At 39.1% G+C, this 25,451-nt stretch overlaps 1 protein-coding gene across 1 annotated transcript; it reads left to right on the forward strand.

Annotated features, from left to right (window-relative positions):
• The first annotated feature begins 509 nt into the window (after window positions 1–509).
• On the forward strand, window positions 510–11,396 carry LOC147619138 (jasmonate-induced oxygenase 4-like). Its single transcript, XM_086774554.1, has 3 exons — window positions 510–1,146; window positions 1,305–1,641; window positions 10,911–11,396. The coding sequence occupies exons 1-3, from the start codon at window positions 569–571 to the stop codon at window positions 11,160–11,162; spliced, it is 1,167 nt and encodes a 388-aa protein (XP_086630680.1). The 5' UTR covers window positions 510–568; the 3' UTR covers window positions 11,163–11,396.
• The last annotated feature ends 14,055 nt before the right edge of the window (window positions 11,397–25,451 follow it).

Raw genomic sequence — 25,451 nt, forward strand, 5'->3', positions numbered from 1 at the left:
AGTGATAGGTGTGGATGTGTCATGTGCGTTTTTGCCCTTCCACACATCCACACTATGGACAGTGTTTGAAAAAACCCCCGAGTTTAGTGTAGTTTGCACGTGCATATTTTGAAAAATACCTTCAAACTTAAAACATGAAGGTACTAATTAATACCTCTAGATTTTGAGAAGTTATAGAACAAAAACCTTCAAATTTCAAGATTTTCCTATATAAATAATTTCATAAAGGTTTTCCACTTTTTGGGAAAAGATTTTTTTTTTTGGAACACTAGAGGAAGGCAAACATGATAGATGTGATACTTTGGAGTTGCCAGGTGATCAGAAAAAGCAAATATTGTGATCATATTATTCTATAGTGCACTTTGGACTCTGGAGTGGCCAAATGAACAGCAAAAGTAAATATATTAAGCTGCATTCCTGCACCGACCTCGCTCTTATAAAGCTAGCCTCTTTCCTCCAACATTCACACTCATTATGTTCGTTGTATGCTCTGCTTGGTCGTCTTTCTCAATAAATTAATTGTCTAGTGCTTAGTATAAACGTAGGCTCAATCGAATTAATCAACACTATGATCACTACACCAGCCGCGGGCCGGCCTATTGTGACCAGCTTCCCGGGAATGAATTCTCCCGTCGATTGGCCCGAGCCCATTCAAAGGGTTCAGGCCCTTGCTGAAAGCGGCCTTAGCGCTGTGCCCCCTGTGTATGTTAGGCCGGAGTCAGAACGGCCATGTGCTGCAGAGGAATTAGCTGAAATTCCTCCTGTGCAGGAGGCCGGATCAGAGCTGCTACAGATACCCCAAGTAGATCTCTCGGGTTTCGACGACGACGACTTCTGTAAGAGAAATCTGATCCTTGCCCAAATCGCTCACGCCTGCGAGCAATGGGGTTTCTTCCAGATCATCAACCATGGCATTCCTCCCCCTCTCCTCCAGAGAGTGTTACTGGTCGCCCAGCAGTTCTTTGATTTGCCCTTAGAAGAAAAGCAAGCTTATGCTAATAATCCAATGACTTATGAAGGCTATGGCAGTCGATTAGGGGTTGACAAGGATGCGATTTTGGATTGGGGGGACTACTTCTACCTTAATATTTTGCCCCCTCGCGCAAGGGATACTACCAAATGGCCAACGAGACCCGTCTTATGGAGGTAAGGAAGGTTAATTAAGCGTGATTACGCAGTAGCTCATATCATAATTATTATAAGCCCGATTATCTAGTTTACCGATAATTATCGGATTGGATCATGCTGCATGGTGCGTACTCGTTTCTGTTTATCTGATGCATGCATGTACGCTGCGTCTGCAGGGAGACGATGGAGGAGTACGCGCAGCACGTGTGGAGTCTGAGGAAGAAGCTTCTGGAAGCGATATCGTGCACGTTGGGGGTGGCGGGGTTGGCAGTGGGGGAGGCGTTTGGGGACGACGGCGGGGAGAGCGGACTGGCCTTCCGTGTGAACCTGTACCCGCCCTGCCCGCAGCCCGGGCTCACCCTGGGACTGGCCGCCCACTCCGACCCTGGTGGCCTTACCCTCCTCCTCCAAGACGACCACGTCGAGGGCCTCCAAGTGCGCTACCAAGGTCGTTGGGTTACCGTCAAGCCCACCCCTGGTAGCCTAATCGCCAACCTCGGTGACCAAATCGAGGTACTTCCTTAATCACTCGATTTAGCGTTGTGAAGGGTATTTGAAAATAGGTATATTTTGCATGTATATATAAACATGCATGTTTATATATATATATATATATATATATATATATATATATAAACATGCATGTTTATGTATTTTGAAAATAGGTATATTTTGCATGTTTATATATATATATATATATATAATTTATCTCAATCACTCGATCATTCTCATATGTAATTTATCTCAATCACTCGATCATTCTCATATGTTTATATATATATATGTAATTTATCTCAATCAATCGATCATTCTCATATTATGTAATTTTAGTAGCTTACCTCATAAAAGACTCCCTTTAAAATCTTTAAAAAATAGAGTACTTTTTTTTGGAACAATAGTTATATATATTAATACTAACACAAAAACTTAGTCCCATTTCCTCGTCATCAAATCACATACTAAGTCCCATTTCCTAGTCATCAAATCACATACTAAGTCCCACATCTCATCCTCCCATATACAAAGGAGGAGTTTTCACATACTAAGTCCCACATCTCATCCTCCCATACAAAGGAGGAGTGTCCCCATGAAAAGTGGAAGCCCAGCTGCATACAAGCAATTTAGCACATCAGAGGTGTAGCCCTTGGGTGGCTGCTATTCAAAGTCTTCTCCTTTAGTCCATATCTTCACTGTTGGCCTTCTTCCCAAGGGGTTTTCCACAAAGGCCATGAAGATCTCTTATGGCTGCTTCTCTTTGAGATACCATCTTCTGGTTCTTGGTCCAAATTTAGGAGATTTAGCTCTAACATCATCCCATGTATATACCTACCAGTTATTCAAACACATTAGGATAACCCAGTATGCATTAGCATTTCATCTTCCCTACTCTATATCACCTAATCCCAGATTGTAATGCCTGGACAACCTCAATATATCTATTATTATACATCCTATTGATATAGTATACAGACCAGCAAAAATGTACACATTTGAACATAACTTCCATGGCATCTATTCCCTAATTGTCCACCCTTACAGAAAATCAACTCATTTCTAGAGACCCAAATCACCCACAAGCACTGATATCTAGTGATGCAGAAAATCAGATCAATCTCATTAGTCACCTTGTATAGTCTTCCCAGTAACCAGTCCCACCAAGACCCTCTCACTCCTAAATTGTCTTCTACCCATCTACCCATTTTCCCCCAAAACCCCCTTAATGCAAGGCATTCCCAAAAAGCATGTTGCCCTTCTTCAATAGCTGTTTTGCATTTGGGACATGTCCCACCACTGAAGTTGTTTTGAAGAAGCTTAAATCCAAGAGGTAAAGCTAGTAGACATGATACTCTCCACAAGAATACTTTTATTGGGATTAAAGCTTCCCATATCAGGTTCCACCTTCTCTTCCAAATGTTCATATCCCAGTTGATTCTCTAGACTTTATTTCAATATTTAACAATCATTTCCCCTTTACATATCTCTTCATACAATTTCTATCAAGTTTAGCCCCATTAAACCAACTCCAGCTCTGGAGCTAGGAGTCTTAATTGTAGGATGTAAAGTACTAGCTTTTTTCCACCTCAACAAGAACTGAGATCAGAACATGTATCTCACTCTGTTGCAATGTGAACTCCCTCATGATCTACTGAATCTCTTTCCATCTTGCTTGAGAGAAGTCCTAGATATCCTCTAATCTCCTAATTTCTCCTAATTCCCTTATTGTTCAATCTTCTAGAAGCCTTGGTATCAGGAAGGCTAAATGAGGCTTAAACCTATGGGTCCACCAAATATTTAGATCCAATAGAGAATTCTCAGAGATTCTGGTACACCCATTCCAATTAATCAGGCCCATTGCTTCTTTCCAATTGTAGCAAAAGAATTTGCAGGAGGAGCTTCTTACTTTCAGAGAAGCAAAGGATAATAATTTCTCTTTCCAGCTGAGACCAAACCATTTACCCCTAAGGTAGACTTCTACCCCCTCTATCTCTTCTCTCAACATCTTAGCCCATATACTTTCTTGCTTAAGAAATCTAGGGAGGCTAACTAACACTTTGGCTTTAGTGTGAGAGGGTAAATGTAAAATTCCCAAACCTCCCATATTTTTGGGGAGAGCAACCTTGTCCCAAGCCAACCAAGAGAGGACCTTTTTCCCATTATAGCCATTCCTCCATAGAAAGTCCCTGATAGGAGCAATATTTTTTCCAATGGCCTTTCTTGAACTCTATCACAGGGCAAATAAATAGGATATAAGCATTAAGTACTATATTCACTATAGCAACTCTGTCATGAAAGGGTACCCTTACCCCTTCCCATTTCCTAATCTTAATGCAGAACCTCTCAATAGCCCAATCTATTAGGTCCTTGTTACTCACTCCCACCTAAGTGTCTAATGATTCTTGTTACTCACTCCCACCTAAGTGTCTAATCTTAATGCAGAACCTCTCAATAGCCCAATCTATTAGGTCCTTGTTACTCACTCCCACCTAAGTGTCTAATGATTCTTCCTCTTTTAATAACATCACAGCCCCATCTTTCCATATCAAAAATTTCCTTTTCTGTCAGGCTTATAATTCTAGATTTATGGATGTTACATTTAGATCCAGAAGCTTTGGCAAACCACTGTAGTACTACATACTTGTAGAGCATTCCTCACATTTTCATTGTCAACACTTAAGATTACAGAGAGTCATCTGCAAAGCATTGAATGATTAACTGTTCCTCATTCCTAAGTTTTAGTTCAATGATTGAATGATTAATTGTTCCCCATTCCTAAGTTTCTGTTCAATGATTAACTGTTCCCCATTCCTAAGTTTCAGTTCAATGATTGATCCTTTTTCACTAGCATCCTCCAAGGTTTTTATCAGAGGGTGAGATACCAGCCCACCAAACAATAAGGGAGCTAAAGGACAACTTTGCCTTATAGACCTTCTAATTTTAAATCTTCCCACTAGCCTCCCATGTAATAGTAGATTAGAATGTGCTCCAACTGTTAGAGTATAGATGCATGCAGCAATCTTGTAGCCAAAGCCCATCTTCTCCATCACTCTTGCTACAAATGTCCAGTGAATTCTATCATATGCCTTTTCTAAATCCAGTGGGAATATTACACATTCCTGTCTTGTTCTCTGAGCTATTTCCTTTCCCAACATTGCTGCAAATATATTATCATAGATGGATCTGCCTTTAATAAACCCATATTATTTATTGGAGATCAGCTCTTCGAGGGGACTAATTCTCAGGGCTATAACCTTTTCCAAAATCTCATATATCACAGTGAGGAGAGTGATAGGTCTCTAGTGATTAAAGTGGGTACAAGTAGGTTGTTTTGGGATTAACTTAATCAATCCTTCTCTTAAGTCATTATCAAGCTCTTTTGAGGAGAACGCCTTCTTGAAAGTGTCCCATACCTAGTCTTTCAAAGAATCCCAGAATGCTAAGAAGAATTTAATTGATAACCCATCCTAGCCTGGAGATTTCTCCTTGCCTAATTTCCTAGGCCTCCCAGCATTCATCTATCTCAATCTCTCTATCCAGCCATCTGGTTTTGTCTGCTTTGATGCTTGTGTTGACCAAGTCAAGTAGCTTGGTTTCTGTCGAGAACCTCTCTATACAGGTATCTTTCGCGAGACTCAAAGTGGTACCTAGAAAGTATACCCATCTCAAGATAGTCTGTTTTATATCCCCTAGCTCCTGACCATTTTCATCCTTGATTTGTCCTTGTAACTCTCTGTTCCCTCTCCTTAGTCAGTCCAAACAAGTATTTGGGTGGCAGGTTTTCTCTTGATGTTATGCATTCTCCAGTTATTCCCTTTCTCTCACTGGCTAATTTAGCTTCTTCCTCTTATGGGTGATGTGGCATTCTGCATATTGATCCATTTCCATCCTAGACAGACCATTCTGTTGCCTCTTCTTTTCTAGATTGTCTAGAAGATTCCCCTAATATTCCCTCCTTTGTCTCTTCTAATGATCTCTCAATTTTCCCACCCTTCTAATAATACCTTGCATTTCATCAACAATTTTTCTCCAAGAGCCTCTTACCCCTTCCTTACTCTTTAGCCTGTTAATAGCTTCCTTGATGAGAAGTGTGAACAAATCATCTTTCAACAAACTGTTATTAACCCTTAGCTTTCTTACGAGGAAATCCCTAAGTTCATTTTCCCCCCCATTGAGTTGTCTGCCAATCCCACATAGGAGGCATATGGTCAGACAAAGCAAAAGAGGTTCCACTTTAAAAGATATTTTATGAGGTACCCAAGGATCTTGCTCATTAAAGAACTCTTTGTATATTCTAGAGGATGACCCCATGTATTGAAGGCTAAAGTAAGTATGCCCCAAGTCAGAGCAGCACCAAGGCCCTAGGTTCTTTTTTCCTATCCCATCGTGACTTTGCTTCCCCCACATCTATCTAAATTTCTCTCAACCACATTGAAATCACCCACCAGAATGCAAGGACATTGGATGTCCAGCTTGTTGATCCACTCCCACATTTCTCCCCTAGTTTTGTGATTATGGGTCCCATAGATATTAATTAACCACACCTTTTCTTCATCTACCCGGACCTCCACAACTAAAATCATACCATTAGCATGGTTGGCAATAATAACAGGTTTTAAGTCTTTCTTAATAATATACATAACCCCACTATAACCTAAATTCTCTCCCCCATATAATATTACCCAATCCTTAAAGCACTCTCTCTTCCTCTCTTTATTATCCATTAAATTTATTATGTTCCTAGATAGTCATTATAGATAGTCATTATGGACCAATTCCAGTCCTTCACAGTCCCCCAAAAGGTTGTATTTTTCCTTTTATCCTGCAAGCCTTTAACACTCCAAGTACATCCTCTAAACTTGTTTACCTTATTCATTCTAAGGCTGTTGCACGAACCATATCCATCTCCATCTCCATCTCCATCTCCATCTCCATCTCCACCTCCACTTCTCTTGTTGATTATGTCCTTGGCTCTCCAATCCCTATTTGAATCTCCCTCCAAGCAGTATCCACTTGCCAGTTGAACTTACCCATAGATGAAGTTTCATTGTCATCCCTTAGGGGGCTAAAGGGGCTAGAATATAAAGGTGGGCTAAGCACTTCTACCAGATTCACTTGCTTCTACACCTCTCCCTCCCCCTTTGGGTCGAGTTCTCTTGGCTTCCCCTTTTATCTGTCTAAGATTATTTCCCCCTTTGGATTGGTCCCTAACCTTGGTCCCACCCAAAATTCTCAGAGTCTTTTTCTTCCATAATCATTTTTTCCTTTCCTTTGTCACCTTTATCAGTTTGTGTTCCTGAGGTTTTCCCTTTTCCTCCCTTAGTTAACCCCTCTTTCTTGTTCTCTTCATTGGCTTTCATATTATTGCACACTCCACAATCTCTAGCAATGTGACCAAAATTTCCACACCTAAAGTAGGCTCCTGGAAAGTTTGAAAATTTCAACTTGAGTTCTATTTTCTCAAACTCTCCTAAGTCCATTTCGAGAAGCTTTAGAGTTTCAACCATTGTATTCCATGACACACAGATTTTGTTTCAATGACGACCATTGTCTTCATCACTAGGTACAAATCATTAGGGGAAATCTAGACTCAAATTGGGCCCTTCAAGGATTTGTACACATTCTCTCTCTACAAAAATGGGCTCATGGTAAAATTTTTGTAAATCAACTCAAAATTTTTTGTTACGTGCCACATCATCACCAAATTTGGGGACTTCTTGAATACCCAAGATTTCCCATCATGCTATATATCATTGGAACAACTTCTGATATATACCATGATGGAAAATTTTACGTATTCAAGAAGTCCCCAAATTTGGTGTTGATGTAGCACGTTACAAAAATTTCTGAGTTGATTTGCAAAAATTTCACCATGAGCCCATTTTTGAAGAGAGAATGTGTACAAATCCTTAAAGGGCCCAATTTGAGTCCAAATTTCCCCTAATGAGAATTGGGCCCAGTGCGCTAGGTCTCAGCCAAGGGGGAAGACCTATTATATCCACCAATATAGGGCATGATTTCATAAGGCTTCTATTGACGTCGAGCGTTGCATCAAAGGGCATGGCATGAATTAGCTTTGATCCCATAAACAATTATGCCTTTGCAAATAGGTCAGCTACTATATATCCTCTCACACATTGAGGAACCCTTTCCCTAATTAATACACATGTGATACTACTTTTTCATCAAATACTTCCTCTGGAAGCCATCTTCCCAGCTCTTCTTTGCTAGGTGGATTCCCAGAATAGAATAAAATTGCACTACTCATGGAGAACACACCAAGTTTCCTTTTGACCAACTCAGATGAAATACTTATATTATAGATAGGATCTAGATATTACCTCTCATAACTAGAGTACATACATTTTTCAAAGTAGCACTTTGTGAGACAAATGTAACTCTCATAACTAGAGTAAATGTACATCTCTCAAAGTAGGACCTTTGATATTTCCATTCACATTTATTTTTTGTAATTAGTTACATTTCCACCTTAAAATATAGGAGTAAAATGGAACTAGGCCTACCCAATGTTGATAAACTGAAATCTTTTGCGTGTGTGTGTGTGTGTGTGTGTGTGATATGTGATTGAGTTTTATTTAAATGGTGAGTGGGTATTTATTGTGAATGCTAAGACTTTTAGTTGAAATATTTTTACTAAGGCTTATTATTATAAGATGTAAACAATAACACAAGTATTGTTTATATCTTATTATTATAAGATGTAAACAAGAAGACCATTATAACTCTAGGTCATTAAACCATATTACACAACATATCAATAAATTTACATTGCATGGAATACAAGAACATTGTTAAAATACTTTATTACTTGCCAAGAACATTGTTAGATTACTTTATAAGTTGCCAAGAAAGCCTAGCTATAAGATGAGATTGTCACCTTGGATATCATACCATCCTTGTGACTATCTCCCTATTTTCCTTCTTATTAAGTCACAAAACATCTCACACATGTTGAGAAGAATTTGTGTCATGGTAGCTGAGTTTATATTTTTGGATTGCTCCCCTACTTGACTCCTCTAGTCCTCTTACATATATTAGAAGTAGGATCCATAGATCTTAGACTTTCATTGATTCAGTAGAAAATTCTATATGCTCGCAATCTACCTGCCATGCCTGATGAATAAATTGGTGAGAGTAAATATAAACAACAAAGATGAAAATAGTAAGCAAAGAACATGGAAGAATATTTATCATTAGGAAGAGAAAGGTAGGGTTGCAATAGACATTATATGTGTACTACTATTACATGCCATTACATTGATTACTTTTTAGGATGTGCTTATTTGTGTGTACTTTTTTGAATTCCTAATTTATTTTTCATTTATGAAAATATAGCACACATAATTGTAAAATGGTGTAAACACCTGAATTGTAATTCAAATGCATTAAAAGCTAATACACAAGATACCATATAGCTTATGTGTTGTACATCAAAATTTGTTTCTCTATTTCAAAAAAAAAAACATTAAGATTGTTTAGTAGTGTAATGTTGTGGTGTTTTATAAAAGAGACATGCTTGGTATTACAAAAACTTTGCCTATTAAAGGTAGAAATAGAAAGAAAAATAAAAATTTATATATTTATAATACATAATAGGCACCAACAAGCTTGTGTAACTTAATAGTAGAGTGCATGATCTTCAAATTATATATATTGGTGAGGATTCAAATCACAGTCTTTCAACTTTTATTACAAAAGATGGGTATAGAAAGGTGGGCAACTTGACTAAGTATAACCAAGGTATAACTTTAGAAATCATAAATACTACTCCACCACAAGATAAAGATAAGACAAGATATTATTATGCCCACAATAACTAATCAATACAATAAAAGTGAGCCATTAGACTATGAGTAGATCTAATAAGAAAGCCACCTCCCTCCTATATGGAGTGTGATTTTTTTACTCAACCACTTAGTTGAACTGTCTTCGTACCTTTTGCCCAACTCCCTTGAGCTCATATTATGGATAAAGGGTGTCAAACCATGTCTTTGCCTATTGGCCAACTCTTTGATGAAGAGATTTAGGTAACTATCCTATGGATATAAACATCTCCATGCCTCCAAGCCCATCTTGTGTTAACGATTGAGAGATTTGAGTAACCATATTATTATATAATCTAGATCAGAATAAGGGTTGAACACTTGTCAGTTTTAAAAAAATAAAAAGATTAGTTGAAGACTTCACCTATATACAAATAGTAACTACCTTAAAAGCAAGAAATCCATATACGCAAAGTTTTTCTTTTGTAAATTTATTTAGTGATAGACAACATCGTGTTAGACACTTTGCCTTGAGATTCAAACTCCTTTTACCAGGTAAACTACATGTTGAGAAACATTTATTTTTTTACTTTTCTATTGTCTAAAACAAAAAGTTAAGTAGGTTCATAAGGGCCTTTTCCTAACCCTAAGTAAAACTCTTGGATAAAGAAATCATGGCTCATGCTAATATCTTTTTATTATTTTATTCTTTCGAAATTGGGCATGGGGAAGGTTTCTTAATTTTCATTTCATTAAGTTATTGAGATAAATGGATTGTCCACATAAGCACTTGTTTTTTGAAAGCCTCCTTTTTCGAGGAGATGTAGTCGAGCTAGAAGCTACACCACTCATACACACAACCTTACAGTGTTAGGGCTCAATCTAGAACCTCTTGGTTAGGGTGGGTTGTAATGAGCTATAACCTTACGGTGTTAGGTCACAACCCACAACCCCTTGGGTTGTAATGAGCTGAGCCACTTGAGCAAGTGCCAGCTGACCGCATAAGTGCTTTTAAAATTAAGCGCTTACAAGTATGGCACCCACGTGTTGCTGGGCGACCAAGGTCAATGAACAAATGACTATTGATGGTGGTGACAATTAATTGTGAGCCCCAATGCATGCAGGAATGTGGGAAAGAAACCCCCAAACAGTGTCTTCTTTTCTCCTTTTTCTTTTTCAAAACTTCTCCCTCTCCTTTCTCCACGTAAAAAGGCCAGGTTTATAAGGTAGGCACCCTTGTTTGATCTTGTATAGATGCGAGATTATAAGGCCCTTCTTTTTTCAAACGTAGTCTCACACAAGGGTTTTTAAAGTGAGCTCTCTCTCTCTCTCTCTCAATCAATTGAGCATCATGAAACTCTAAATGGAATGGTTTCTCAATAGGATGTGGACTATATTAATTTGACGGAGACTAAGACAATCTTTTTTTTTTCCAAAAAAACTTATTTTCTTCTACTTAAAAACTGTGGATTTTTATTTGTTGGTATATTGTTGGCTGATCAGATAATGTCTAACGGCATATATAAAAGTGTGGAGCATCGAGTGATTGTAAATCGAGAGAAGAACAGGTTGTCAATAGCGGCTTTCTGCAACCCCTCCAATGATCGTGTAGTGGGACCGCTTAAGGAGCTTGTAAGTGAATCATCGTCTCCAGCCCGATATCAATTCATGACCTTTAGAGAGTACCGCTCTTTCATACGTAGAAATGGCACCAAAGGAAAGGACATCATCGAATCCATGTCTAAAACATCATAGCACTAGTGGCACCCCCACTGTCGTGTGAACCTATGCTAAGATGGGGTTATTTTACTTAATGTTTAGGGATTTGGGATCATAGATGCCACTCCCCACTGTCGTGTGAACCTATGCTAAGATGGGGTTATTTTACTTAATGTTTAGGGATTTGGGATCATAGATGCCACTAGTGCTATGATATTTTGCTAGAAATCTCATGGATCGAATGGTTTTGGCCAAGTTATAATTATACCTTTTCATCAGTGCAAAGCTATGTTCACTACTAATTTCAAAATGTCAAAGATGTAGTTTGTAACTATACCAATTTTTGAATAGTTGTGCCAAGCATGGCAAAGCTTTATCAAATATGCACCACATATTTATGCAAGGGTCACCTAGAGATTCTCACCACAATTAATCTTCAGCATCCTCTGCATGAAAACATGGCTAAAACCCTAGTGCAACTATGATGTAGCTCATCAACCAGGTTTTGCCCCAGATTGTAGACCTGAGAAGTGGTCACCTTATATACACATAACCTAGCCACTAGCACCGGTCATAAACAAATATGTAAGATATCACCCACGTTCAATAAAAGGGATTTTATTTTGTTGTGGAGTTACATAAAATATACATACATAAGGGAGCTTTTAATCTAAAAACACAGAGAGATAAAATATAGCAATTTGAACTAGTTTTGATGTCACTTAACGTCTATTGAGGCCTATTTGCATCAAATGTCAAATGAAGTGAGTTGAGGTCAAACAAGCTAAAATGATGTTGATTTACCTCATTTGATGATAGTTGGTTGTATATGACATCATGTGATTATTTATGAGTTTAATGAGCTCGTTGAGATCATTTGATCTCAAATGAGATCTACTAAGATCCGTTGACATCATTTAACATCAAATGAAGTCAAACGAGTTGAATGGGTCCACACGTAATGATAATGATGTCATTTGATATGCATTGAAGTATAGTAGAGCTTAACTTGTGTCTATAATGAAGAACAAATAATTGCATCTCTGATCAAACTACATTTATAATGAAGAACAAATGATCTTAAATTATTGCATATCTCTAATCAAATTACATCAATTTATATTTCGTGACACCATTTGAGGTCAATTTAGATTAATAGATCTCATTTAGCATCCATTGAGCTCATATATGATAATAGATCTCACTTAGCATCCATTCAACTCATATATTAATAGATCTCATTTAGCATCAATTGAGCTCATATATGATAATAAGATTATACTAGGTAAATTGTTTTTTAATGCATGAGTGCATATGATCCTATTTGACCTGAATTGATTGTAATTAATGTGACATGAGATCATTTGACTTCAACAAAAGTAATATGATATCATTTAAGGCCACTTGAGGCTAATTGAGCTTACTTGAGCTTAAACTGACATTAATTTGCATATAAGGTAAAAAAGATATCCACTATTTGTAGTCTTATAAATCATCCACTCTTTTAACTCACCCATCTTCTTTTGTTTTTTTTGACCATATGCTTGAATTCAACTCACTTGAGAGAGAAACTCTTGGATGTGAACACGGTCCTCTGGGCTAGTTGCTCATCAAAATACTAATCCAATTGATTAAAATGATCAAACGATACTTTCTTAAACCACCCACCCTCTAAACTTGTAAATAACAGCTAGCACTCAACAAAGTGCTTCCCCAATAATAAGAAGGCAAGGTTCCATCAAGTCTACCTCAAGCAACGAGCCTTCATGAATAAATAGGCCAAATAAATGCATACTTAGGTGAAGGAGCCACAAAATCCTCAAAAATGGGAGGCACCATGGTCCTTAGAATCTTGCATAGTAATGAATGTGAGATCCCTCTAAATGATAGAAGTAGAAGGCCATATGCACCAAATCTCGTTCTTTGTTGAGATCAAAGAAGTGTCCTATTAACCATTAAGAGGGATATCCATCATAATGACTGTTAAGTGCTACCGAAGAATTCTACGACACCATGGTCGACCACCACATATTTTGACATTCATTGGTCTAGGCACTAGAGAATTCATATTTCTCTTGTAATGGATTATTTTACATGCGCGATCGCTACTTATATATGAAAGGTGTGCCATGGGATAATAAAGTTAGAGTTACTAGCTAGGACAAGGTGTTTGCACTAGTGTAGGTAGTCTTGGATGCAATAGAACCTCATTTTTAACATTGGCCAGCCAAGTGTGAACACTATGAGTCAAGTATAAAGGTCAAATTGTAACTCTAAATCCTCATTCTTGTATGCACTCTTATATGCTCTCAAGTGAAGGTAGTGCTCTATTCTTATCTCAAACCTTGCCTATCTCTTGCCTTCAATGCTTGTGTGAGTGTGTGTGTGTGTGAGGGAGTGAGTGAGAGAGAGCAAGCTACACTTGAGGCATGGTGGTGGTGGCTTTATTGAGCTACTTTACTTTGGCATTCTTCCATTGACGTAGCTACCACGAGGAGTCCTCGATTCAAGCAAATGAGATAGAGGTAAGTGAGAGTTGCCTCACTAATATGTTGCATGTTTCCCATGGCATATTGGGTTTGGGTTGGAGTTTAGGCTCCCCAAGGCATAAGAGAAGAGTCCCATTGAGTGGCCGAAAGGCCGACATAAATGGTTTCGTTGTCGGGACACCAATCTCAATGTTAAGCATCTTGCATAACTTGCTTGTTTGAAGTGGGTTTCACTAACGAGGAAAGGAATGATTCAATTTACAAAAAACCCCCAAAATCATATTTTTTTGTAGTTTTTTGCATCAATTTCATCTTTCTAATCACGTGTTTTTACTCTTAATCTTTGCAATTTCAAGTTTGTTTGGTTAATTTTGTTAATTTTTATTTAATTTTACACTCTTTTTTTCAAGAAAATTTTTATTTAATTTTATACTCTTTTTTTCAAGAAAATTGGAAAAGAATGCCTACACTTGCTACGGGGTGAGATTTTCTTCACCAATCTTTGGATCCGTTGCATCACTTGTGATGAACTCCTGAAATAAAAAAATTGGTCATCGTAAACTTCCATGCCTCGAAGTTATTCTTTTATATCTTCTTGCTCACAATGATAGATTGTTAGACATCTTTACTTGTAACAACTTACCAGATAGTTCTTGCTAAAAATCTTCCACACTTGCAGCAAATATGCACCCTTTAATAGTAGCAATATAAACCTACTATAATGCCACTGTATGTGAACCAATCACATAAACATACATCCACCAACACCTACAACACTTAGATTCTATGCACCACAGACTATTATGTAACCAAAATTATACTATAACTTTGCACTAAACTAGAAATTAGGTATACATAGTCAAAGTCGACCTTCATAGAGTGCCTATGCAAAAAACTTACAGAGCCAAAAGGGGGCCCAAAACATGCATGAATCGTGCCCAATTACATAAAATTATTTAACAAAGTTAACTACACACAACATGGTCTTCTTTATTCACCTAGGAGGATTCCTTAATCTTAGGAGATATTGACTTCTCCATCTGTATGTAGCTCTCATATAGCTACTAAAGGTGTTACTCTCAAATCAAAGAGGGAAAGAGATAGAAATACCCTTTAGGTCCGTGTACTAGTTCCTTGCTTGCCTTTGAATTATTCTTGTCTCTTTCTTGCCTCCTTATCTCTCACACAAACTGGAGCTCTGATACCATAAAGAGAATGCAGGGAGAGAGAGAGAGCTTGAGTTTCGTGAGCACACACACACACATGAGAGAGAGAGAGAGAGAGAGAGAGAGAGAACAAGAAACAAGAGAGACATGGATGATTGAATTTTCTTCTATTTTCTTCTCTTCTCTACAACCATGAATATAAAGAGATAAGAGTACATACTATAAGGGAAAGTACTCTTCTACTATAACACATAATGGTCGATCCACAATATGAACCTTATCCATGAGACCTACTAGCCCTAGTAGCTACTTCTCATCCTCTCATCTTGTACAATGTGCTCCCTACTAGGATCCCTTACTAAAAGGTATTGATTGCCATAGTTGCTAACCCCCCTCTAGTGGTATTGTGACGTGAAAAATTGATATCTTTCATTGTCAATTTTGTGCATATTTTGATGGTTTCTCAATGGTAATAAGGTGGAAGCTTGTCCAAGAAGATTACGGCGCCCACAATGGAATAACGGCGTGGTGATGCGGCGGCTTGGCGGCTACCCCGATAACAACATTCTATCTTCAAATATAATGGTTTTACTTGATTTAGGGTGCACACATTGTAAATGCCACAAGTATGCTTGATAAATACTTTGGTATGGTAGATAGGCTAGTGATGTGGAAAATAAAAGTGGGCCTTCATGCTCACATGGATTTTAATTGTATTATTAATATGGTATTCACCATAAGGCAACAAGTTGGGGAGTGTGGAAGGCATGTGGAGGAGTATGTGTAGGTGCATAATTGGGAAAGATTCTTCTAGAATGCCTACATGGAAGAGGAGAATTCCGCCATGTGTAAGTGGGATCTCCACGTACACGCCACTTAGGCTTGGCTATTATCTCATCACACTCTCAAAGTCAAAAAGTCTTCAATTTAATAATCAATAGAAGACTTAGCCTAAGAGGACAATTGATGGTGACATCTACCCTTATGTCACTGAAGGGTTGAAGATTTTTATGTTGTAATTTGTAACAATGGAAGAGAGGGTGATTCTCCACCTATAAAAGGAGCCCTCCTCTCCCTTTCAAATCAAGGAATGAGCCTCCTCAATTGAGCATTTTGTGTCATTGCCATTCTCTTATCTTTCAAACCCCTATTCAAACACTCTCTTTACATGTGAATGTCTCATTTAGCATTAGCTCCTCATGCTTAACCCAATTTTGGACCTCTTTGATGATTCATGATAAGTGGGATAAGGAGTTATTATCTTGGCGGGCCTGTGACTTCTCAAGGTAGCCCTTGCCTTATTGCCGCCCTCCTTTGGAGGTACCAATGGTTTTAGCGGTAATGAGCATGTGGAAAGACTTTGGGGACCATAGGTAAATCTTTACGATTGTCCGCTGAGCAATGTTAACCCTTACCCTCTAGCTTGAATCATGAAGGAGATGAAAGGCAAGAGGCTATGTGAAAATTGAGGTTTCATGCAAAGAGAGAGAAGTGCAGTTTTTGTGGTCCAATACCCAAATTTCAACCGGTAATTCATCACTCGGGTGTTGGTTTCTTAAATTGATCATATGGGTAGGAAGCTCTTTCTATGCTCTTTCCACTTATGTAACTAATTTCTTAATCCCTTACTTCATTGATAATTAGAATTCTCCCAAAGTTGCTAATTTTTAGGCGAATTTTGGCAGTTTTATAGTCTTGTAGTGAAATGCTCATAACTTTTCGCTCGGTTGTCCGTTTTTGAAAGTTTTTATATGGGCACGAAGCTCTCTTCAAGCTCTACGTACCTATCTAATCACCTCTTGTATAGCCTATATGGATTTAAAACTGCAATTCTCTGTGTATCTCTGTTTTTATAGAATTTTGGTAGTTTTATAGTCTTGCAGTAAAATGCTCATAACTTTTGGCTCGGTTGCCCGTTTTTGAAAGTTTTTATATGGGCACAAAGCTCTCTTCAAGCTCTATGCATCTATATAATCCTCTCTTACATAGCCTTTATGGATTTAAAACTGCAATTCTCTGTGTATCTCTATTTTTATAGCTTTTTGGCCATTCTTTCTTCTTAATCATGATTAATTCCTCCTAATCCCTTATCAAAAGGCAAACCCCATGTGTCTTATCCTCTTGTAAGTGATTGCTATATTCATTTTCTTTAATATATTCCGTCCAAATCGCCCAATTCGAACGGATGAACCTTACCAATATTCCCCGTATGTTTCCGTTCACATAATCCTGAGTCGGAAGATTTTCTAGTAACAAAGAATCACCCTTTTGTTTGGAGCTGCAAGACTGGCAGAAATTCTTGCTTCTCCAGAGCCTTTCATTTTTCCTTCCATGAATTATGATCTCACCTTTGATGTGTATATCTTTATCCTAATCTAGGGAGAGAAAGGGAGGTGAGGAGGCTGTGAGGTTTCATACAAGTGTGTTTTGATTCTGAGAAGTGACCGAAGTCCAAACCCCAACTTCGCGTCACATCTTTTGGTGGAGACGGCGAGCAAGTTTTACTTAGAATTATTCTATTTTAACCTCAAGGTCCCGCATGATTAAAGGAAAGTTGTTTTGAAACAAGTGAATTCCCCTTGTCACTACTCATCTTTTGGTGCAAGATGTTCAACATTCCGGTGTTACGTGGATCGGAAGGAGAAGACCCGGGGAGTTATCTCCGAGAGTTTAACCGAGCACGCCGCTTGACGGGTTGGTCTATGAAGGAGAGGGCAGAAATACTTCCAGATTTCTAGGAGGGTATGGTCTTAACTTGGCATGAGGCTTTGCCAGAGGAGTCCAAGAATGATTGGGAAAGGTTGACCAAAGCAATGAAGGAGAGATTTGGGAGTCGCCAAATGCTTTACTATTGCAATTGGATCAAATTTTCCAAAAGGATGGAGAGTCAGTTTCTGCCTTTTCAGTGAGGTATGAAGCCTTATTCATAAAATATCAACAAGCTGCTTTACATGTTGTTGCTTCTTCTTCTTCACCTTCTATGGAAGATTCAAAGAATTCTTTAGCAATGGAGCACCTTAAGATGAGCAAGTTTATCAGGGCTTTGGATCCCCGCTTGCATGGAAAAGTTCTTAGCAAAGATCCCACTAGTTTTAAAGAGGCCCTTCGTATTGCTTTGAAGAAGGAGGCCACTCTTCATATTGAGTCCACATTCCAATCTTCTCCAAGTGTGCCAACCCCACCACGAGTAGAGATAGCCTCAACATCTCAGGTACAAGCTCCATCCTTGGATCATAACATTGCACAACTTATGGCAGAATTTGCTGATTTGAAGTTACACTTGGTCAATGCAAGGCCACCTAGGGTTCCACGAGCTGAGGATAAACCTAGGGATAGAAGTAGTGTCACATGCTATGAATGTCAAGAGAAGGGGCACTATCGCATTGAGTGTCCAAAGTTGAGAAAAAGTGAGGATAAAAGTTTAGCACTTTTAGAGAAAACATGCTCAGAAGAAGAAGAGGAAACATTGATGCCATTAATGGCAAAAAGGGGTCGTAAAACTAGGAGTCAGGAAGAAGAAGAACAAGAAGATAAATCTGAAGAAGAGGAGAAAAATAAGAAGAAGAAAAAGTCGTCTAGGAGAAAAATTGGACAATCTGACTTTCCTCTTGGACAAGGATCTCTTAGTTATGACCTCTTAACAGATCTTAGGGAGAAAACAGCACAAATCACATTTGGGCAGCTTTTGGCACTCTCTCCAAAGCTCAGGAAGGAATGGGGTAAGCTGGCTAGCACAAGGGAATCTAAGAAAAAGAAGAAGAGGGATAATGGGACTCCTATGGTTCAAAAAGTGGATATTGATGTAGGAGATGATGTGCCTATGATTGATGTCATCATTGAGGGGCAGACAATTTCTAATGCATACATTGATGGAGGTGCATCAATCAATGTCATGAGTGAAAAAACAATGAAAGATACTGATTTAAAGTTGTCTTCTACCAACTCTCCCTATTGCATCAAACTTGCTGATAATACTAGGGTGAAAACCTTAGGAATTGTCAGGAATTTAGGAGTGGATGTATGTGGTATTTCTGTGCCTACAACTTTCCAGGTCATTCCTACAAAGCCTGATGCTAGGGCTTACCCATTGATATTGGGTAGGCCATGGCTTCGCCAAGTGAAGGTGATTCAAAAGTGGGAGACAGGTGATCTTATTCTACAAGGTGAGAATAAGAAGGTCCACTACAACATCAAGAGTCGTCGCAAGAAAGTGGTAAGGGGTGAACCTTCAACTTTCGAAAGTTCAGAGTCAGAGTCATCCGATGAAGAAGAGACAAGTGGTAGCTCCGAGGATTCCATCTCAGAAGGAGAGGTGGAGGGAGTTCCATTTGGTCTTTCCCTAGGAAGGGATCGAGGGGATGCTGAAGACAATGGAGCCTTGGAAGGGAAAGCTTCTTCAACCATGTGCAAGAAAGGAGATGTGGACCTCACTAGTCTTCACCAACAAAATGAACTTCTTCTTGACGAGTCCATAGCAGGTACTGAAAGGGAGGATTACTTAAAAATGTTGGATGGATTTCCTAACCTTTTTGCAAACAGCTACTCACAAGTACGCCAAGTTACCCTAGTAGAGCACAAGATTGATCTCAAGCCCCAAAGTAAGCCAATGGTGCAGCGGCTAAGGCGTTTGGGAGTAGTGCAAGCAGAGGTGCTTAAGAAGGAGGTAACTAATTTGCTTGAAGCTGGATTTATTTTTCCAGTAGAGAATTCAGAGTGGATTTCCCCAGTTGTAGTCACTCCCAAAAAGGGTGGAAAATGGCGTGTGTGTGTGGACTTTCGCCCTCTGAATGCATGCACAAAGAGGGATTATTATCCTCTACCCTTTCAGGATGAGATTTTGGATCAAGTTGCAGGTCATGAGTTGTATTCAGTGTGTGAGGATACTCTGGATACTTCCAAATCCGGATTTGTGAAGAAGATCAAAGGAAAACCTCATTTATCACCCCTTGGGGAGGGTGATGCCATTTGGCTTGACCAATGCACCAGCAACTTTTCAACGCTTCATGAGTCAGGTATTTGCACCTTACTTGGGGAAGTTTATAAGGGTCTTTCTGGATGATTTTTGCATTTATTCAAGCCGCATGGATCACTTGGAAAAGTTGAGGTTGGCCTTGCAAAGTATTGATGATGCAAAAGGGTGTCTTAATCCGGGAAAATGCCGCTTGGCACAGAGGAAGGTGGTTCTCTTGGGACATGTTATCTCAGAAGAAGGCATAGAGATGGATCCTGAGAAGGTGCAGGCAATTGTGGCCCTCCCACCACCTACCAATGTAAGGGAGGTAAGGAGGATTTTGGGTAAAACAAAGTATTACCAACGCTTTGTTGACATGTTCTCTGAGAAGATGTATCCTATAAATCTGTTAACAAAGAAGAATGTTTCTTTCCAATGGGGGCCTGATCAAATTCAATCTTTTTGTTTGCTCAAGGAATGCATGAGTCAAAGTCCAATTGTTCAGCCTCCTAGGTGGGGGGAGGACTTTTACGTGAACCCAAGTGTCTCATCACATTCAGTGGGTGCTATTCTCTTGCAAAAGGGAGAGCAAGGGCGTATGCAACCAGTGTATTATGCAAGCTGACAACTCACTGATGCCGAGGAGAGGTATGGTGAAATGGAGAAAGGTGGTTTGTCTCTTGTTTTTGCAGTAAAGAAGTTCAGGTCATACTTGTTACCTTGCCCTTTTTTCTTCCTCACATCTCAACCTTATTTACAATTCTTGGTCCGCAAGCCCAATCCTGCAGGAGGAAAGTTTGCAAAGTGGATTTGTGAGCTTCAAGAATTCTCTTTCGCTTTTATCACAGAAAACACCACTAGGGCCTCTCTTGCAGATTTGCTTACCAGGAAGGAAGAGGAAGAAGGAACAGGTGCAAAGGAAGAAGTATATGAAGATTTGGAGACACCACCAACTGCTTTCACTATGCATTTTGATGGAGCCTTTAGCCCTTCTAGGCAATGTGGGGCTGGGGGGATAGTTTTATTTGATCCAGAAGGAAAAGAGGTATGGGCCAAGGGTAGGGAATTTCCAAAGGCTATATCAAATAATGTGGCTGAGTACAATGCATTAATTTGGGAATTAGAAGATTGCATAAAAGATGGAATTGAAGAGGTAGAGGTTAAAGGGGATTCACAATTGGTCATCCGACAAATGAAAGGAGAATATAAGGCAAGGAGTCCTAATCTCCAAGAATTGTATAAAAGGGCAATGGAGTTAAAAGAAGCTTTTGGGTTTTGTAAATTTGTGCATGTTAACAGGAAGGATAATCAAAAGGCTGATGAATTGGCTACTAAAACCTTGGCTTCTTTCAAAGTAGCTACTCTTGCATTAATGGATACAGGTTGGCCTGAGCTCCAAGATGTTCAACACTATTTAGATATAGGATACTTCCCTCCTGGATTGAATCCTCAACAGAAGCAAAGGCTTACCAGGAAAGCTCATCCTTACACAATTCTAGGGGATGTTCTTTACAAGCAAGGTAAGGATAAGATTCTTAGGAGGGTGGTGAGCCTAGAGGAGTCTAAAAGGATTATGGAATTATGTCATGAATGTTCAGGTCACTTTGCCTCAGCCAGCACAACTCAGAGGATCCTTAACACCGAGTATTATGTCCATGAGTGGTGCAAAAGCTATAAAGTATGCCAGGCATATGGGCATAAGCAATTGGTTCCCGGACCCTTAAACCTTATCCCAGCATATGGTCCATTTGAAAGGTGGGGATTAGATTTTGTGGGCCCACTTCCTCATTCCTCACATGGAAAGTATTACATATTGGTGGCCATAGATTATGCAACAAGGTGGGCAGAAGCAAAGGCAATGGTCAATAATAAAGCAGTGGCTGTGGCATCTTTTCTCAGGGAATACATATGTGCCCGATTTGGGTGTCCATTAGAAATCCTTACGGATGGGGGGAGGTCTTTCAGCAATGACTTGATTGAAGCTTTGGTGCAGAAATTAAAAATAAAGCATGCTATGTCAACTCCCTATTATCCCCAATGTAATGGTTTAGTAGAAAAAACTAATCGACTACTTTGTGGATCTTTGTCTAAGCTAGTGGATACTATGAAGAGAAAGTGTGTGCATTTGCCAGAAGTCCTATGGGCCTATAGGACAACTCACAAACTCTCTCTTGGTTTCACACCTTTTCAGTTAGTTTATGGGATGGAGGCTATTTTGCCAATAGAATTGGAAATCACAAGCCTTCGCACATCTTTTGCACGCTTGAATAATGAAGAAGAAACACATGCCCAACGCCTAGCACAACTGGAGATCTTGGATGAGAGAGGCGACTTCATGCACTTCAAAATTTGGAGGCTGCACAACAACGGCGCAAGGCAAGGCATGACACTCTCACGAAGAAGAGGAAGAAGCCAGAACTCAAGCAAGGAAGCTTAGTCATGAGGTATGATGGCCATGTGGAGAAACGGCTAGATAAGAAGCTTCTTCGACGCTGGGAAGGCCCCTTCAGGATAAAGCAAAAGTTCAAAAATAACACCTATCTTCTAGAGGATGCAAGTGGCCAGGAGGTTCCCGGACGTGCCACGGCTAAAGATATTCTACCCTCGAGCACCATGGCCAGTAGACTCCCCAGACAAAGCATGGAGGATCTACTGGGGGGGGAAAGATGTGACGTCAAAAATTGATATCTTTCATTGTCAATTTTGTGCATATTTTGATGGTTTCTCAATGGTAATAAGGTGGAAGCTTGTCCAAGAAGATTGCGGCGCCCACAATGGAATAACGGCGTGGTGATGCGACGGCTTGGCGGCTACCCCGATAACAACATTCTATCTTCAAATATAATGGTTTTACTTAATTTAGGGTGCACACATTGTAAATGCCACAAGTATGCTTAATAAATACTTTGGTATGGTAGATAGGCGAGTGATGTGGAAAATAAAAGTGGGCCTTCATGCTCACATGGATTTTAATTGTATTATTAATATGGTATTCACCATAAGGCAACAAGTTGGGGAGTGTGGAAGGCATGTGGAGGAGTGTGTGTAGGTGCATAATTGGGAAAGATTCTTCTAGAATGCCTACATGGAAGAGGAGAATTCCGCCATGTGTAAGTGGGATCTCCACCTACACGCCACTTAGGCTTGGCTATTATCTCATCACACTCTCAAAGTCAAAAAGTCTTCAATTTAATAATCAATAGAAGACTTAGCCTAAAAGGACAATTGATGGTGACATCTACCCTTATGTCACTGAAGGGTTGAAGATTTTTATGTTGTAATTTGTAACAATGGAAGAGAGGGTGATTCTCCACCTATAAAAGGAGCCCTCCTCTCCCTTTCAAATCAAGGAATGAGCCTCCTCAATTGAGCATTTTGTGTCATTGCCATTCTCTTATCTTTCAAACCCCTATTCAAACACTCTCTTTACATGTGAATGTCTCATTTAGCATTAGCTCCTCATGCTTAACCCAATTTTGGACCTCTTTGATGATTCATGATAAGTGGGATAAGGAGTTATTATCTTGGCGGGCCTGTGACTTCTCAAGGTAGCCCTTGCCTTATTGCCGCCCTCCTTTGGAGGTACCAATGGTTTTAGCGGTAATGAGCATGTGGAAAGACTTTGGGGACCATAGGTAAATCTTTACGATTGTCCGCTGAGCAATGTTAACCCTTACCCTCTAGCTTGAATCATGAAGGAGATGAAAGGCAAGAGGCTATGTGAAAATTGAGGTTTCATGCAAAGAGAGAGAAGTGCAGTTTTTGTGGTCCAATACCCAAATTTCAACCGGTAATTCATCACTCGGGTGTTGGTTTCTTAAATTGATCATATGGGTAGGAAGCTCTTTCTATGCTCTTTCCACTTATGTAACTAATTTCTTAATCCCTTACTTCATTGATGATTAGAATTTCTCCCAAAGTTGCTAATTTTTAGGCAAATTTTGGCAGTTTTATAGTCTTGTAGTGAAATGCTCATAACTTTTCGCTCGGTTGTCCGTTTTTGAAAGTTTTTATATGGGCGCGAAGCTCTCTTCAAGCTCTACGCACCTATCTTATCATCTTTTATACAGCCTATATGGATTTAAAACTGCAATTCTCTGTGTATCTCTGTTTTTATAGAATTTTGGCAGTTTTATAGTCTTGCAGTAAAATGCTCATAACTTTTCGCTCGGTTGCCCGTTTTTGAAAGTTTTTATATGGGCGCGAAGCTCTCTTCAAGATCTACGCATCTATATAATTATCTGTTGCATAGCCTTTATGGATTTAAAACTGCAATTCTCTGTGTATCTCTGTTTTTATAGCTTTTTGGCCATTCTTTCTTCTTAATCATGATTAATTCCTCCTAATCCCTTATCAAAAGGCAAACCCCATGTGTCTTATCCTCTTGTAAGTGATTGCTATATTCATTTTCTTTAATATATTCCGTCCAAATCGCCCAATTCGAACGGATGAACCTTACCAATATTCCCCGTATGTTTCCGTTCACATAATCCTGAGTCGAAATATTTTCTTCCAACAAAGAATCGCCCTTTTGTTTGGAGCTGCAAGGCTGGCAGAAATTCTTGCTTCTCCGGAGCCTTTCATCTTTCCTTCCATGAATTATGATCTCACCTTTGATGTGTATATCTTTATCCTAATCTAGGGAGAGAAAGGGAGGTGAGGAGGCTGTGAGGTTTCATACAAGTGTGTTTTGATTCTGAGAAGTGACCAAAGTCCAAACCCCAACTTCGCGTCACAGTATTATCACCACAGCAATAGGTTCCTCTGAGAAGCACACTAATACGCTAAGTACTTGATGATCTTACTTATAGATTCATTAGATTCTATAATAATATTATTAGATCTACTATAGACGGGTGTGTAGGTACACGAGAAAGCATCTTATCAGTAAAATTTCTACTCGCTTTACTTCAATCCAGGCAAAATAAATATGTCATGTGTTGGGAGATCATGCTTTATTGCCAACCAGCAAAGAGGCAAAGGTAAATTCGTTAGTTACAAGCCAAAATCAGAGTCATCGGGCACAAGCTTGCAGACAAGGAAGGCGACAAGCCAAAGAAAAAGAGCAAATATAACTATTGTAGGAAACCTGGTCACTACATTAATGAGTGCAGGAAACATCTAGAGAAAGAGAAAAAGAAATACTTAGTTATGGCTATAGGACCCTTCGCATAATGATGTATGCATGGCTATTATAGATATACATGTTTGGTATTTTGACAATGGTGATAGTAAGCACATTAATTCATATCATAGTAGTTTGTTCTCATCACTTGAATCTGATCCATAGGGAAACACTGTACATGTGCGAACAACTCCTCATATCATGTAAAAGGAGTTGGTAAAATTATTTTCACTACTACAAATGATGGAACAATCACGCTATTAAATGTATTATACATACTAGGGATCAAGAAGAACTTGTTATCTATCTCTGCCATTACTAAGGCTGGCATAGCGGTTGAGTTTGTGGATGACAGATGTATTGTTCATGCTCGCAGTGTGATGGAAATACAATTGTTGCTTCTTGTACTTTTTCACTTGGTCTTTATAGGCTAGATGCATATGAACGACAAACGCATGATGTATATATAGTCTTTGTCCACAAAGGCAATGGGTGATGCTAAGTTGTGGCATGCACGCTTTGGTCACTTAAACTTTGGCAATTTTCTATGTTTCCATAAGGATGACATGGTGTCTGAGCTGTCACATATTGAAG

Source organism: Cibotium barometz, chromosome 34 (assembly GCF_041138505.1).
Source record: "Cibotium barometz isolate CiBa-2024 chromosome 34, ASM4113850v1, whole genome shotgun sequence".
NCBI classification, from domain to species: domain Eukaryota; kingdom Viridiplantae; phylum Streptophyta; class Polypodiopsida; order Cyatheales; family Cibotiaceae; genus Cibotium; species Cibotium barometz.